Below are 17,547 nucleotides of genomic sequence, written 5' to 3'. Positions count from 1 at the left end.
ATTAAAATGCGAACCCAACAAAGATGTAAATCCGGCGACCGTCAACTTTTATTGAATGCTACGTCGTTACGTCATCGAACGCTCCGTTCCGTCACTGAAAAGCTTTCTAGATGCTAATTTCGTAAATAAACAAAAGCAAAAGGCCTAATGAGGGGCGCTCGCGGGTCCGGCGACAAACTTTCTTATTCTACAAGGGGAGGTCCTCCGACCGATCCATTTGCTTGTTTATCCTGGACTTAGGATGGCGCCCAAACGCAAGGGAAAATAATACAGCCCTAGTCAGTTTGAAAGTAAACGCCTGCTGTGGTTTTCAGCGGGGTTTACAGTTCGCACTCGAGTTTACAGTGTTTAGGAATACAAGCAGTGATGCGGTGTACTTAGTGCCTAGAATCGGACAATGTTTTCCAACAAACGGTGTTCTGAAAGTTAAAGCAAAGCAAACAAGGGTTTTGTCGTCGACCGTTATTTTACTACATCACTTTGTTAATCTGTTAGATTTTATTAATAATACTATTTAAGCACTCGTAAGAAAGAGTATAAAGCTTAATAAGCTTCAGACATTAAAGAAAAATGTAAGCATTTACATTGTCAAACATTGTAATATATGTAATTAGTTGTCTACAATTAATTTTGCAAATCTGTTACAAAATAAATTACCGCCTTGAGTGCCTTGTCATCCTTTTAAAATAATCAATACTTACAGCTAGTATTAATCTCTGCTAACACTTCGTCCTATAGCCGTTACAGGAACTTAATATAAGTGAGGGGGGTCCCATCGGTTTCAAGTGTAAGGAACAAGGAAGGCGGTTGTTTTCCCGAGAGGCGGCCGCGCGGCACGTCCTCGCATGCCTAATTTAATCCTCGGCTTATTGAAATAAAAACGACATAGGTTTTCGACAGGTGCCCCGCCGAGGGGCGCGGGGGCCGGGTCACAGGTGGCCCCGATGGTCGCAGCGTCGTTAAAATTTACATAAAGTCTCAATCCACGACGACGGCCGCCCTGCCCACCCCCACGTTTATGCTACATTTAGTAATTTTATGATAATTTCGAAAACCGTACCGCCACCCATCGCATTATACTAATAGAGGAATTCTCCGGAGGACCGAGCGATGCCGGAAAAATGTTCGAGCGCTTCAAAATAATAAGTTTCGGTTAATAAATCGTGTTGAAAGTGAAGCGGCCGTAAATTTTTTGAAAATTAATAGCAGATGTGTTGTTGAGTCGAGCAAACCGGGGGCCAGTTGGCTGCTACTGACTTTGAAACGCATAAATCCACTCGTTACGGTATGCTTTTTACAAGTGTTTTAGATTAATGGCGCATAAAATCGAAGTGCTCACGCTTAAAAATTCAAATATTTTTCCCGTTTCAGTGTCGCTTAGGGAAATTAGGTAGTCGAACTTACCTAGTTATATAAAATTCTTTTAGCAGAAGGGAGAGACTAAAATAACATAGGTATACAAAAATACCTAAACCATTTGCGAAAATATTGGGTTACTAAACGATCGCTAGAGACCTTCCGTTTTATCTTTTATCTCTCAATAGAGAAATCAAATCGCACACAACAAAGGTAACGTCTAGGACGTGATCACGTAATAGAAATAAAATTGTTTTTTTGTTGCAGTCCAACCTGACTCACCTGCCGCGGCACGCGCGGACCCCAGTGCCGGGCATCGGGATGGGAGTCGCTAAGTGCCCGTACGATCCGGCGGACAACTCCACGGCGCTGTGGGTCGAGAGAGGGAACCCGGGTGACCTGCCCGCGCTCTACTCCGGCACCAACGCGGAGTTCACTAAGGCCGATACAGTCATCTTCAGAACCGATCTGCATAATTTGACGACGGGACGACAAGAGTTTGCGTTCAAGAGGACACTCAAGTATGACTCCAAATGGCTCGACAGTAAGTGCATTTTAAAATTATTCGTAACGGTCATCTGCTATTTTGATCTGCATTTTGTGTTCACTGTAGTAAATGGTTGAAAAGATTGCTGCCATTTATTTTGTATAATATTACAATAACTTTGAAACATCTGGAACAAAGCTATTAAGGATGTTCGTCATTAATATTAAATCAGATTACGATATCTTTATAAAACAATGACATTTAGATTTAAGCGAGCGACTACATCATGTCATTATCCTTAATGGTATTAGTAAATAATCGAGTGAGGGTTAATTCGACTACAAAACAATAAATGCGTGACGTGGAGTAATCCCTAGCGACGACCCAAATTATCTATGCTCAGCATACGCCATGGATTCGGATATTGTATATCTAAAATCGAATAAGCGATGTAAAATAATCCCATTATGTATTGACCTATAACTGTGTGTTATGAATAATAAATTTCATTTCATTTTCATTTCATTTATGTAGTTATAGGAAATTGTACTGTACCGAACTAAAGTTAATAATATTTACCTAGTCACACTAATTAGATTTCATGTCAGTAAAATGACTGATGTTCAACACCCTATGTTAATCAGATTAACTAATTAGTATTTACAGTACATATGGTCCTATTTTCCCGCACTAGTGCGTAAAATAGCACTTTTCGTGCGTATGTCAAAAGTTTAAAGGGCCATGTGTACTGTAAAACGTTGTACGATACACGTGCGAATAGGTAATTCGCAACTCGTGTCGATTTAAAACTCTTTTCCGCACTTGTATCGTAAATAACTATTATGTGGTTTAGACCAGGATAGTTTTAGTTTAATTATGTATATTTTAAACTCTTCTTTAATAAAAAATACCTTCCATTTAATTACATATATAATGTTTTATTAGTGACGTTGTACTTACACTGCTAAGTGACCACGAAAAGATCTTATACTCAGACACAAAAGCACTCCATTATTTCGTAATATGACGCTTAATGATTACTTTATGAAGCCCAATAGTCAAAACCTCGTATTCTTGTAAAGCAATTTTATATTCGGATGATAGTAATTCGAGTATTTTTGGCCGCTTATTCTATCTACAGACAATTTTTACTAATACTGTATACTTACTAAAAGAATCCTTATATTTATTCTGATCTGGGGCGTCCAAGGTGATAGACTCGGACCTAGAAAAGTCTGCAGCGGATTTGATAGCCCACGCAGTGCAAGTGTCATTTATACGTCATAATTTCATAGAAGTTTGACGTTTAAAATAACACGAGCACTGCGTCTGCTATCAAATCCGCTGCAGACTTTTCATGGACTGACTCTAAGTGTTTGTCGACAAGCGCATATCGAAAAGTAAAAACGTATCGCGATGACATGCGTACGAAAAGCCACGTGATCATTTCCACAATGTCACTTGGCTAGGCCCCCTTATCAGAAAAAAATAAATTGCATTGGAAACAGATTCCAAACATTAATCAAACAGTAAAATTAGGTTCACTATCCACGAATTATAATCTTTACCCGCTTGGCATTCGTGCCACAATAAAAGCATAGAAATGACAACCCGACAAATTCGCTTAATTTCCATTAATGTCGGTTAATAACAGTTTGTTCATTACACCCGTTCCTTTATTGGCCGTATTTCAGGGATTACAGTAGCGTTTTCAATTAACAACGTTTCCGTCAGATTTGTATTCGTTCACATTTTCAACACTAACGGCCCGATTCGAATTTTAAGATTAGTCAAATATTACGTCTAGATACGATATAGATTAGATATGTCGGTGTCAAAACTGACGTTTTTGTTTGAAGAAACGTCACTCTTGCAACTGACATATCCGACCCATATCGTATCTAGACTAAATATTTGACGTATCTTAAAGTTCAAATCGGGCTGTAATTTCGATTTGGCTCTCCTTATTAATTATCACTCCTACACATCGGAATACTGCTTCCTTCCTTTAGGTACCTTATTTCACGGTGAATTACATTTTCGAATATAATACGAAACCTCCCAATTTATTAAATTAATTAAGGATTAAAGGCTTAAAACCACACACTGTTATACCTACACTCTCCCTTTATCTTGGGAAGTATAAAATTAAAATGTTGTTTCAAATTATTTTAACGAAATGCTTATAAAGTAACTCGTTGAAAGCATCAACTTTATGACTGTTATTACCATCTTTACTACATAATATACTTTGTTGGAACCCCTGCACCTGGTCATGTCTTATTTAAGGCGACGTGCTGTATTTAATATTGCGAGGGAAATTTGCCTTCAGGAATAATAACTTCTAACCTCAGAGTAATACGACCGTAATTACCCATTAATTCAACCTGCAGAATGGATTTATGTCTTTAATTCTGTTTATTATGTTAAGTAATAAGGCTCTAATATCTGTAAACAACATAATTTAGGGCACTTTTTACACCAGACACATGCTTAAACAAATTAGTTTTACGAACTGTTCCAACGATGATAAAACAATACCGAAAATCAAACTCCATTTGAATCAAGTTCACTGGACATTTTTAGTTCTAACAAACAATGCCTAATATTTGAACATGCTATGAAATAACAATGATTGCGCAATCATTGCTACATTCGAATAACAATATAGAATATTTTAGGCTTCAATTGTGGCGCCTACGTATAATGAAGCATAATAATGGTTGAACATGAACAGTGATTGTTAATAATCATCTGACTAACATTCTTGTTTATTATACGTCTAGACAAAATGTGTTGTCAAAATTGATACAAATGTGTTCCCCCGGCACGAATCCCACGATCTATTAGGACCCTTCACAAGAGTTGAATTTCTAAAAATCCGTCCTTTGCAAGAGAGCTTACTTACGTATGGGGACGTGATGCCCCTAAATATTGTAGTTGGCTGAGTTCAGTGGTTTGCGTTAATGAATGATCGAGGGCCATCCTTTTTACATTTTAACAAAATCGATATATCTACCTACATTTAACAAAAGAAGAAGGTACTTCTGAAGTCTGCTAAGTTTATACTTTAATATTTAAATAATATACCTACTGTGAAATAGATCACCACGTACAACATATTCATTAAACAATTTAATAGCTCGGGCTTTATCGAAACTATTAATTACGGTGAAGCCAAATTTATCGCCGTAATAATTTTAAAAGATTAGCAGACGCTCGCGGAATCCTTATTTAAAATTACATCCTTTGCAGTCAGCAAAGCATATTGTATAAGATTTAGTATCAGTGAACAATGGGAATATAGAGATATTGACTGGGAACGTGTGCTCGTAATCCAGGACGCGTGGCGATTTCATTACGGCGACTAATAAGCACTTATTAATGTCGCCCACCGCCCGCTTTCTATGACATAATCGACACCCGCCGTTTCATCTAATATTTATTGCACGTCACATCGAATAACAGCAATTTGATATTACAACATTAACATGGGAACGGCTGTCCCGAATACATGAAATCGGTTATTGTCTAAATTATATTGAGGTTATTATTGAAATTTATTTAGTGAATTTCTCTAATAATTATGGTATTAAATTTGTAGCTAATCCAACTAGCTATCGGAAATAGTGGCACAGTTGGTGCTAATAATTCGAATTATCTACAGTCTATTAAACCAATTATTGGATACCGTTTTCAGCGAGTACATATTATATATTTGCCAAACTCACAAATTACGAGCTAACAAAATATTGTCACGAATCTATACTACCAAAATTTTGCAAAATCATATCTTTCGGTATACAGTACTAATTTTGATACTAAGTAGTCTATACCTGATTAATTGATTATGTGGGTAATATATTCGAAAAAAGAGCGAACTGCTTTCACGTAAGAATATGACATTTATTATTTTGGTTAGATATTTTTTGTATATGGTACTTCCAGACTGTTTATTTGGGAACAACATACAACAATTAAATTACATTAAACAACATTAGAATTAAAAATTAAATAAATTAGTAACTACCTATAAATACAGTATAAAAAACCGTTTTGTGGTCTTGTTATTCACGCTTCTTTGGTTGCTTTTACTGCGTATTCCCTGTATAACAGTTCCCTACATAACAGCTAATAACTCTTCGTTTATTTCTAGAACCGAACTTCGTTGGCTCTTTCGACGTCGGCGAGTACGTGTTGTTCTTCTTCCGCGAGACGGCCGTGGAGTACATTAACTGCGGCAAGGCGGTCTACTCGCGCGTGGCACGCGTCTGCAAGCGCGACACCGGCGGCAAGAACATCCTCAGCCAGAACTGGGCGACGTATCTCAAGGCGCGACTCAACTGCAGCATCCCTGGGGAGTTCCCGTTCTACTTTAATGAAATACGTGAGTTATTAAATACTTTTGGGAACTTTCGTTACAGATGAGCACAATTAAATAAGTCTATTGAAAGTATTGAAACAAGCCTTAGTGTTGTGCAGGAGCCCAAAGGAGCTACTAGGAAGTAGTTAAGGTCGCAGGAGCCTGAGGGTATGCTGCCGCTGTGCTCATGGCAAGATTTCTTTATTTGTTTCTTTAACTACCACTACGCAAAATGACTAAAGTTATTATGTTAACACTTTTTGAAATCTCTTGTGCATACGACTCAAATACATAAAAACAATAATCAAAGTTAAACAAAAAATATTTTTAAAAGAATTCAGGGATTTCCTATTTAATCAACGTTAAAAATAGAAAGCTCGCTAAACAAAAGTAAGTGTATAGTACAGCCTTTTGTTTACAAACGTGTAGTTTAGTTTGCTAACAAAGCCGTGGATGTAAACACCCTCACCTAATCCCTACAGCGAGTGAATCTCAAGCAAACATTCAGTTCGGAACTCAAAAGTGTACGATTCTAACAGTCTAGCCGATTCGTTTGGCGCTCCGGTCTTCGCAGACCGTGTTCATCCAATATTAAAGGCGGCGGGAGCCGGCACGGTTTTTCACGCGCCCCGCTACATTCCCTGCATAACTCATGAGAATGTAATAGGAACACTCAAGTGCTCAGTATTTGCTATAGGTGTGTTATTTACATGTCCGTTCAAGCGCCATTAGCAGCGTTTACGCGAGCGTCGTGTAATCGTTCTTTTCGGCGTGGGGATGTTTGTGCCCCGCAGAGTTGGGTGCCTCTCTGAATCATGGCTACTCCACGGGGCCGCGACCGTTAGAAGCTGAACTGTCTGTGCTGTTTTCCTTTTGAAGTCTCAATTTGCTTTTTGAAGCTTCCATGCTTTGACTGTGTTCCGACTAGCACAAAATGCTGTTAGAATATTTTGGGTTTACAGGATCGAAATACCCGGAAGGAAATTGTGTTTTACTGGTAAATAATACCTTGAATACAAACTAGCTCAGCAGAATATGATATTATATCAATGTGATTCATATACACATCAATCATACATTAAATTATTAACCTCTAACCGTTCTTCGTTGTAAGTACCTACCTATAAGTTCTTTAGTAAGTAATTACAATAATTCTCACACATTATCGTGTCATTATTTTCTCTAGTCTTCAACCGTGAAAATAATCAGAACCGTGCAAGTATTCATCTAAATCGGCTTTCATGTTTAATGTACAGAACATTAATATTAACTAGGCACAATTAGCTAAACTACCTTCAAGCTAATTTTGCATTTAATATTTAATTCAGACAAATATACGTAAGACTAATTTGTCTTTGAAATTCCAGTCAAACATTTGTTAATAATCACTGTTGACATTTATAATTCTAGACGCAATTTAAATGGTCTCGGTAACTTTTAGTGACAGCGAAGTGTAAAGTTCGGGGCCACAATTACAGTAGTTTAGTACTCGCCACTGCTCCGACCCACTAACTAAACTATGAATAGATTATAGCTGGCTACATTTTGTTCCTTGTAGGACAGGTGCCATTTCAATTAAGCTATTATCATAATTTAAGGAACCTTATTAAGGCTTTTAATTATAGCAGGAAATATCACTAATTAAAGTTGTTGTACGCTATTGTATGCCGTATACTAATTTAGTATCTATCGAACACTTAAATTATTCATTCGCATTTTAACACGGCATTTATATGGCATAAATATTGTCGGTTTTGTATTCTGTTATCCATTATCCATAGGTACGTTGCTCCTTTTTCTTATATATCTTTGTGTTACGATTAAAACAATAATATGTTTACTTTGAACTTGTTAGAAAACTGTATGTGGACATATATCACCAGAAAACGCCACATAAAAAAATCAGGTACCTACTGCACACAATATTTTGTGGCGTGACGTAGCATCCAAATATCAATCTTACGGCCCGATATATAAGGCTGAAATTTTACAATAGTCTTAGGTATGTCATGAATCACTTCATATTCACACCTTTTGTTTTCTGTTTAACAGAGAGCATCTACAAGGTCCCCGGCGACGACAGCCGTTTCTACGGCGTGTTCACAACCGCCTCCACCGGGCTTATGGGCTCCGCCATTTGCACGTTCACCATCGGCGACATCCAGAAGGCCTTCGAGGGCAAGTTCAAGGAGCAGGCCACGTCCAGCTCGGCCTGGCTGCCGGTGATCAGCAGCCGAGTGCCCGAGCCGAGGCCGGGAACTTGTGTCAATGACACGTCCTCGCTGCCGGATACTGTGCTCAATTTTATTAGGTATGGTTTGCTTTATTATTCAGATATTCTTTGGCTCCAATTTATAATGTTAATATAAGATTTGCAGAAGGGTTTCGTGTTAAAAATTAATTTACAAAATAATCTGAGTGATGCCTAATTTAGTTTTTGACAGTGTTGGCATTTTTTTGATTCGACAAGGGGCTAAGTATTTTAAGCATGTAAAGATGGGAGTGACAACATTAAAATTTTCCTCTTTGATAAATGGCGAGATTTCATTCATTTCTAAATTCAATGAGGTCAGTTGACAATGTTGTTGCCATCTATTTGCATAAATATTCTTACGAACACGTCAATACGTGAAGGAAAAGCTAAATCAATTTATCGCGACATATTTACATGTATGAAGTATCGGAAAACTTCGTTACATGTTTACTTCGTACATAATTGTTTACAAAGCCCTTGTTCAACAAGTACACACGCACACTTAGAATGTTTAGTTTCTACGGATGGCAAACTTTACAACGACCATTAATTAATTTGCAAAAATGTCGGGCGCCGGCGAGCGGGAAAAAACAAAAGCCACGGTTATTGTAACCGAGAGTCGGACGTAAACAAAGTTGAAAATCGTCACTTAAAAACGTGGAACACGAGTGCCGCCGGTCTCCGCGATCCCAGAATTCCACGCTCATTGAAATCTACAGACACTTTTATCTGACGACACGTCCTGTTAATTATCCGACGCTCTCACCCCGAGAGCGTTCAATTATTTTTTTTCCCACTTTTTCACGATCCTCATGTGGAAACGTCGAGATTTTAACACTCCACCTGAACCAGTCTGGCGTAAAATAATTTATAAATTTTTTATTCATGCGAGTGAGAGTTTTAATTAAATGAATGAGTATTTTTGTTGTTAACGGTGGAGTAAAGGCTTTTATCTGATGACATTTGCGTCGTGCGACACTGTGATTGTCTGGCGGCGCGGCGGGGGTCGATTCTGATACAATGTTTATCGAGGTTGTTTCCGCTCGCTCGCGAGTCGGCTTTGATACCACCTGACTCCTGTTGTGAAATTATCATGGGGAGTCTATATTATATACAATGTTGCGAAACACTTCTCGACACCCTCAATTCAATGCAAATAGATATTGCAGTTTCTAGTGGCGGCTGATTTCAAAGGTTTCGATCTCTATACAATGCGCTTGTCTTGGCACGATCAATACCATAAACAAAGGTAGAAGATTGCAAGATGCATGTTGTATTTTGTTATCTTAGGACTTCTTCTTACCGGACAGTAAATTCACATCGACTTTATTTATGAATTAATTAATTGCTTGAATAAATGGATATCAATTCTAATTTATATTGTCATCGTATCAAAATATGCTTACTTTCAAGACTTATTATCAAGTCAACATACCTCCATATTTACTTACATTTACTTGATATTTTATCCGGCCCCTGGATTCGAAATAAATAAATAAATGAATGTGCCAGTGCCTATCACTGCCACATCCGTTGTCACCTACAATCTTTAAGTAATTACTGAAATTAAGAAGTCGGTTTTTAAAAAAAATACCGTAATTACTTCCCCACTAAAGCTAATAGTTAGCAGAAACTAATAAAGAAAAGTGTAGAAATTTCAGTTAACAGCATTCTTTATTTCAATAGATCACACCCACTCATGGACACAGCGGTATCGCACGAGAACGAAAAGCCGATCTACTACAAGAGGGACCTGTTCTTCACGCGCCTGGTGGTGGACCGCGTCAAGGTCGACATGATGGGCCACCAGCTCGACTACACCGTGTACTATGCTGGCACAAGTAAGATCCCCAATAACTATTAAACACTAGATTGCCATGCTTCGTCTGCGAAGAAGTCGTTAAAATAAGTGGGAATCGAACATAAGAGTAAGTACAGGAAATTACTTACTTACTGCTGTGGCGCAACGACCCGAAGTGGATCTTGGCCTCCGACACCAAAGACCGCCATGCTACTCTGTCCAAAGCTGTTTCTGTCCAGTCATCGGTGCCGAGTTCGCTAAGGTCTAAAGGTTCTAAAGTTCAAATGCCACGCCTGCCCGCCTGCCGCCTGTGTTCTTTATGCCACGAATAAACTATTTCTATTTCAAATTGAAATATTGAAATCTGATCATTTATACAGTTTTGAGGACATAAAATCTATTCTTGTACAGTCACCTGCAATAATATGTTACACAACGAAGGCGGCAATAATATCTGACACGATCTTATTTGTAGAGCCATAAGAGCGTGTCACATATTTTTGCGGCCTTCGATGAGTAACATATTATTGCAGGTGACTGTACCTCTTGTAGCGATCGTTGCACTTATGTGTGTAAGGTTCGAGAACATACTTTTATATTGCGCATATTTCAATTCAATTCAATATATTTATTTCAGACTGCATAGGTCCATAAAATTGTTAGTATTACAAGTACCTACATTTAAGAGTTAGTGCCTACATACTAAACATACATTAAAATAATTAATAAATATTATAAAATCCACGACACAAAACTAAATTAACATGTAATAAAAATATATCTAAATCAAAATTAAACAATTAAATATTTATTCCAATGTTGCCACTAAGTATTTGCACAGCCTCCAATAAGCGATAATCGATTGTTTTACGATCTAAGTATGGTTTATTTACTTTCCTTGTAGTTACCACTTAAGGTGCACACTCAGTTTTGAACTAGAACACTAAGCCAGTCACGTTACATTGTGCAGCCGCTCTCCTATTATTTCCCTAACTCTATTCTAGTCCCCCTTTACCTCAGCACTCCGCTTGAAACACACTATAATACTCGTTTGACGTCTACTATCTGAGCATTACTATCCTTAAATATGGCAACCGCCCTACATTATAAAATATAAATACATATGTCTCATTAATACATATGCGGTTTCAGACTTCACAATAATGTTGCTACTCATTAAGGCTGTATTGAATGTAAACACACCTTTTCAACCGGTGCAAACAAAGAGCGTCAGCCAATGACTGCATAAATCTATCCACAGTAGCATAGCTGGAATGAAACCAATTATACTTTCGCGCAATTACCCCGCGCGTATGTGTATGGCAAACGTCACGGAACGAGCTCTCCAGCCAATCCCGTGCACGGCACAATCACATTCCAAAAGGAGTAGCCACGAACAATAAGTCCGCATTCACTGCCACGGATACGGTAGCACATAAAATTTCATAAAAGCATACGAATTAAAAAACGGCAACGCAGAGGGAAATTAAAAAGTGGAGGCGAAAGTGACTCAAAGGCCATAATTCGTCTAGCACGTGACGGCTGGACGTTTGGATTCTCGTCTGGATGCCATTCGGTTGCGCGCACACGGCTATGAAGCAGGGGATTTAGTTGAAAACGTGAAAAACCGATTAAAACATTATTGTTTGTAGCAAAATACCGGACGTTTTCTAAATTTTTGACAGCTTTGCGATTTATTGACTAAAAGCATGAACGTTAGCTTTTTTGTGCATTCGAGATAAGCTTGGAATCGGTACAGCGCTTTTGTACATAGAAGACAACAACTAGGATTTCGTTAATTAAGTTGAAAAATAATATTTTAAGAAGAAGAAAGACATTTATTCCATAAAACACACATACACAGGACAATAAGATGAAAGAAATAAGATAATTAGAACAACAAAACAAAGAAATTATGTACACATTCAAAAAAATAAAACAGATAAAATAATACACACTTGGGTCCAGCAATGTGTGCCGTAGGGAAAAGGCCCTGTCTCAGCATATTGTTGCAATTTGCAAACGAGGCAAATTACAACGCTGTTATTCTGCCAAGGCCTTAGGGAGTGACATTAAATATTAGTAAAATATAAATATATATATAGAAAAAAAACATAATAATAAAGTAAGTGAAAAACAAATTAATAGTTATTTCGAGTTTAAAAGCAGCATAAAAGAAAAAAATGGCATAAAGATAAAACGAAAGCGTTAAAATAAAATAATTTAAATTTTTGTGATTTATTTAACGATATTTTGATAAGAAATATATAATAAAAATAAAAATAACTAATGTGCAGCGGGTCCAGATTCAATTTGAATGTTAATAAGTATTTCACGCAGTTTCCGTTTGAAACCGAATTTGGAACCACAGTTTCTAATAGGAGGTGGCAAGTCATTCCAGCACTTGGTAGCTTGGAACCGGAAGCTGCCACGAAATGCAGCACATTTATATTTCGGGGCAATGAGCGGCTTCAGGTTAGCTGTATTACGTTCGGTCCGCCTTTGTTGTCGCCAAAGTAATTTTTCCGAAAGATAGGTGGGCTTGCCGCATTTAATTACACCAAACAGAAGAGAAGCTAAGTGAAGGTGTCGCCTATGTTCCATCTTAAGCAGCCTTGCACTCGATAGGTAAGGTGAAACCGATGTTCGAGGAGGTATGTTGAAACAATAACGGGCACAGGCATTTTGAACCCTTTGGATCAGCTTTTGAGTTTTCTTGTACAAACACGGGCCGATAACTGTGTCACAGTAATTAAATTTGGACAGTACCAGAGCTTCACAAAGTTTTATTCTCAGGTCTACAGAAATGAATTGACGCATCCCGTAAAGCACTTTCAGCCTATAGAAACAGTTGCGGACCGTGTTCATAACATGCTCCTCGAAACTAAGGTGACAATCCATTAAAATACCAAGATTACGAGCTTTATATACTCGCTCAATTGGAATACCAGCAATTTGAATATTATCGACACACTGCATAAAACTAGAAATTTGTTTTTTACTTCCAAGAACGAGGAATTTGGATTTAGCTGGGTTCAAGGCTAGGGAATTTTTCGCAGACCATTCAGTAATCCTCGAGAGGTCTTCATTCATACGATGAATTGCGTTCCCGACGTCGTGTTTATGAATAGGGACCATCAACTGCAAATCATCAGCGTATAAATGAAATTTACTGTTTTTGATGTTTTTAACAATGTCCGCCGAGTATAATATGAACAACAATGGGCCAAAAATGGATCCTTGGGGCACGCCTCTTCTAACAGGCTGGGCGTCGGAATGCACGACCAACCCATTGGACTTCCTAATCTCTACAAGTTGCTGGCGATTGGAAAGATAACTATTAAAGAACTTTAAAGCCGAATTATCAAAACCGTAATAGGCTAGCTTTGACAGTAAGAGTGTAATATTAATGGAGTCAAAAGCACGAAAAAATCAAGCAGCGTCAAAATCGTCCCACAGCCTTCGTCTTGAGACGAAAGGATATTATTCACGACATCCAGAAGAGCCGTGCTTGTGCTATGCTGCTTCCTGAAGCCCGATTGCATTACTGGCAGTAGAGAAAAGAGTTCGCAGTATAGAAGTACCTGATCGTACACAGCCTTCTCCAGGACTTTAGACAACAAAGGTAACACAAGGACTGATCGGTCGTAAGTCGCGAACATTGGAGGGAACATTGCAGTTTTCCAGATATCAGGGAAAGTTGATGTCAAAATAGCTCTGTTAATGATTGCTGTGATAGCGGGCAACGTTTCTGGCAAAGTAAGGATTATCATATCCAATGATATGCGATCAATATCCATAGCATTTGATTTAAAACCCATAATAATTTTGGATATTACAGACTCATTGACCGTGCTCAACCTGAAAACTGCAGTGCTGTGCCTATGAAATTCGAAAAAGGCAATAGTGAAATGTCTTGGCTGTTTGAACCCGGGATGTCAAGAAAATGATTGTTTATTTGTTCCGGATCATTGAAATGATCAGGGAGGTCCACTGTATCTTTCTTACTAGGGAGCACAAAGCTCTTGAGATTCGACCAGAGACTTTTAGAATCTTTTAAATGTCTATTTACATGTTGTTCATATTCATTTACTCAGACATGTCAGTTCAGAACTTCCTGTCGTATAACAGTAGGTATACATTCAACGTAAATGTTTGATTATTATGAAACAACGGTAATTGTTGTAGCGTTAATACAGAAAGCTAGCTCGTAACGCGATTGTACAAGCTCACTCCTATAATGCGATGTAAACTGGGCATAAACTGAGTGGAAACATTATGCCCTGCACTCGCGCCGGCAACGGCTCGCCGGACTCGCGGCCGCACTGAGGCCCAGTTACCACAGATTACCTACCTATTAGAAGGAGGATATTAGGTATAAGACGCCTCACGTTCACCACGCTTTAACGCTCTTTCTATGTATACTTTGAAAAATAAAGTCCCTCATTTCAGTTGTGTGCACGTTTGTGACCTTTAGGTTCTCATGTAATTACATAAATTAAAATCTAGCGCTAAATAGGAGCTGTTGAAAGGTGTTGGATGTTATTGAGCGGCAAGGCTCCCGGTTTATAGCTTTACAAGCATAAGAACGACTATGTTTGCTGACCGCAGCTCTTCGTAGAAAATTCATATTAATGTGGAATCCACAGGAGGCGGTCATTACTCGTCACACTGCACAAGCCGCATAAATTCCACGCGCCACTCCAAACAACGCCTCCAAGTGGTAATTTTCGCCCATGTTGTTGCAATTTTCACCAATTTTCCCAGCAAAATCGTTTCAACCCGACCGCCTTCCCGTAACACTGCAGAGTGGATTAAACTCACGTAGATATCTAACGAAGGGGGGGGGGGGGGGGGGGGTCGTTTACGGAACAACTTTTCCAAAAGGAGAGCTACGTTTGAGTTGGCGTTTGAAATGCTTGTGTGTAGAATATTAAATTGTTTAAACGTTCCCTTTGACGTTCCCTCCCGAGCTATATCCACGTACCGTAATAATTACTTTAACTTATCTACACAATGTTACGATACAGCATCGCTACCTCGTTCCGAACGCCCCCCTCATTACTCTGGCTCCGACAATAGTGTTTAATGCATTAGCCACCGGCGCATTGCAATAAATACTCCCGCCGTGTACTTAAACCGCAAAGAGAAAGAAAAAGTAAATCCCCAAAAACTCGATGTTCTCGTACTTTACGCCGCTATTATTTACACTGGAGCGCAAAATAAGTTGCACGAAATTCCGGCCGTCACAAAGAGCTCCAGGCGTCCCGTGAAAAAGGACAGTTTACTCTTTCAATAAAGAATATGCTCGTGCACTAGCGTCTGCGAGTATATTGCCTCCCCGCTTAGCCCATTTTGAGTGCTTACCGCGTTATAATATGCATTAAACTGCACCGGCAGAGGCGGAAAGTTGCCGCGGCGCTCGAGGTGCTACCAGACAATGAGAAACGACCGCGTGATGCTCCTGCATTGCGGCCTGCGTCGCGGCGCGCGGGCGGGCGACGCGCCTTTACCCTTTCATTTCATTTGTTTTATCACGCCTAAATCACTGTTGCTACAACTTTGAAACGTCCTCGTCTCCCCGCTCGATAAAAGTTCGACAGCGTCTGTCTTGTGCACACCCAGTCACGTGTTTGCCAGTGAAAGGGAACCGAGGTATCAAAGACGTTAAGAGTATTTAGAAGTTAAGGAAGTTAATTAAATTCCCCGAGTTAGACGTCAACGCCGAGACTCTTTAGTATCAAGGGCGCCTTTGTAAACAAATGAAGAACATATTAATGTTTGCATATCGGGCGAACACAGGCCCTACAACAAAGTGTGTTGTGTTTATGCGCACCTATCAACATTTAAATAGGAACTCGAAATGTAACTATGTGGCGCCTTCGCAAAATGTATGTCACGGCACAGATTCGCGATAACATCCATTAAGAAGCTCCTGAATATTAAATACTTATTTGGTTAGTACATTATCAACTTCTCACACATGAGAATTTGAAATAGCTTTTATGTTTCCTCCGGTTGGAAGCGATACAATTTACGGCGTACGACGGGTGGAGTAAACTTTTCAAATGGCGAAACAATTTCCCAAATCGGTCGCGCAGTTTCCTGAATTACCTCGCATAAACAAACGAACTCCCAAACTATTCGACTTGTACGTAATCCTCTTAGACACCGGAACTTATAATATGGGAAGATTTGTTACTTAATAACTGTTCCAGGGACGATATTATGAGAAAGCCGTCATTGATTTATAATTGAATGTTGCGAGATACCTCAATGTATTGCTATTTATTAAGTAGGTAATTTAAACTTAGGGCTTTTAATAAAACTGAGAATTATGATTGCCACCAACCCGATCGATCGACAGTCGAGCTTCACGACACCAAATTATCGACCCGATATACGACGCATGGTGAATCAAAAAGTTCTTAGAAGTAGAGTCATAAACAAAGGATTTTTTTTATCTTTACTTTTACACATACTTTCCTTTTTTGATTAAGTCTGCAATTTTGGAAATAGGTGGAAATTCTCTCTTCTTAGTCGGTTCCTCAAGGCTGAGGGTCGTGACCATCAGGAGTGCAGTTCTTCACCACCGCTCTCCAAACCCCCCTGTCTTGGGCCAGCTGTATTGACCCCTGGATGTTGACGCCCGTAGCGTCGCGTATGGCATCAGACCACCGAGTTGGAGCCCTGCCTCTACTCCTTCTCCCTTCGACGCACCCAACCAGAACGAGCTTTTCAGGTGGAAATTACTCGTAGTTAAAGTCTAGCGAGTAGGGATAGCAGGTAAAGTGTGTTTGTTAATCTTGTTTAACATTCGTAGAACCCATTTTTCTATTGCTATTTTAAATCCCAATACATCTGCCAAGATTGACTGCACAGTATCAAATGAAATCTTTAGATACCCGGTAGATATTTAACACTAATTTGTTTGTCTTCTAAAACTTTTTTCAACTTAGGTATTCACCGTTTTGTTAGTTGGGGGGTGTCTTTACAGCTAAGTCAGTCTTTTTTTTTAATTCAGCAACCCAGTAAACTCTCCTGAATATCAAAAATGTTTGTTAGACTTTTCTTTTAGACTCGTACCTACTCATTTATTCCATAATTGAACTTATTAACTGACTTGCGGCACAAAATAATTAACAACAGTTTAAATCGCTGGGTATTCCACACAATAGCAATTACAGCCAGCAGCGTAGCTTACGAATCAATCAGCGTTGTCGCATATTCAACATGTACCTAAAAACAACGACGAGCCAAGCTCAGCAATTAGCCGCAAGAAATCA

The 17,547-nt window shown here is 38.9% G+C and overlaps 2 protein-coding genes across 4 annotated transcripts in view; one reads left to right on the top strand and one right to left on the bottom strand.

Annotated features, from left to right (window-relative positions):
• The window catches only part of LOC134796759 (brachyurin-like), a 519,833-nt gene that overhangs the window by 392,175 nt on the left and 110,111 nt on the right, over window positions 1-17,547 (bottom strand). The window lies entirely within an intron of this gene.
• The window catches only part of LOC134796701 (semaphorin-2A), a 415,353-nt gene that overhangs the window by 381,842 nt on the left and 15,964 nt on the right, over window positions 1-17,547 (top strand). For all 3 annotated transcript variants that reach the window (XM_063768875.1, XM_063768874.1, XM_063768873.1), the window contains 4 exons: window positions 1,624-1,900; window positions 6,000-6,230; window positions 8,259-8,517; window positions 10,147-10,301. In XM_063768875.1, coding sequence (XP_063624945.1) covers window positions 1,624-1,900; window positions 6,000-6,230; window positions 8,259-8,517; window positions 10,147-10,301 — 922 coding nt within the window. The remainder of the gene's footprint in view (window positions 1-1,623; window positions 1,901-5,999; window positions 6,231-8,258; window positions 8,518-10,146; window positions 10,302-17,547) is intronic.

The sequence above is a fragment of the Cydia splendana genome, chromosome 14 (genome assembly GCF_910591565.1).
Source record: "Cydia splendana chromosome 14, ilCydSple1.2, whole genome shotgun sequence".
NCBI lineage: Eukaryota > Metazoa > Arthropoda > Insecta > Lepidoptera > Tortricidae > Cydia > Cydia splendana.
Note: the sequence above shows the minus strand (reverse complement) of the source record. Positions and strands in the feature narration are given on the sequence as shown.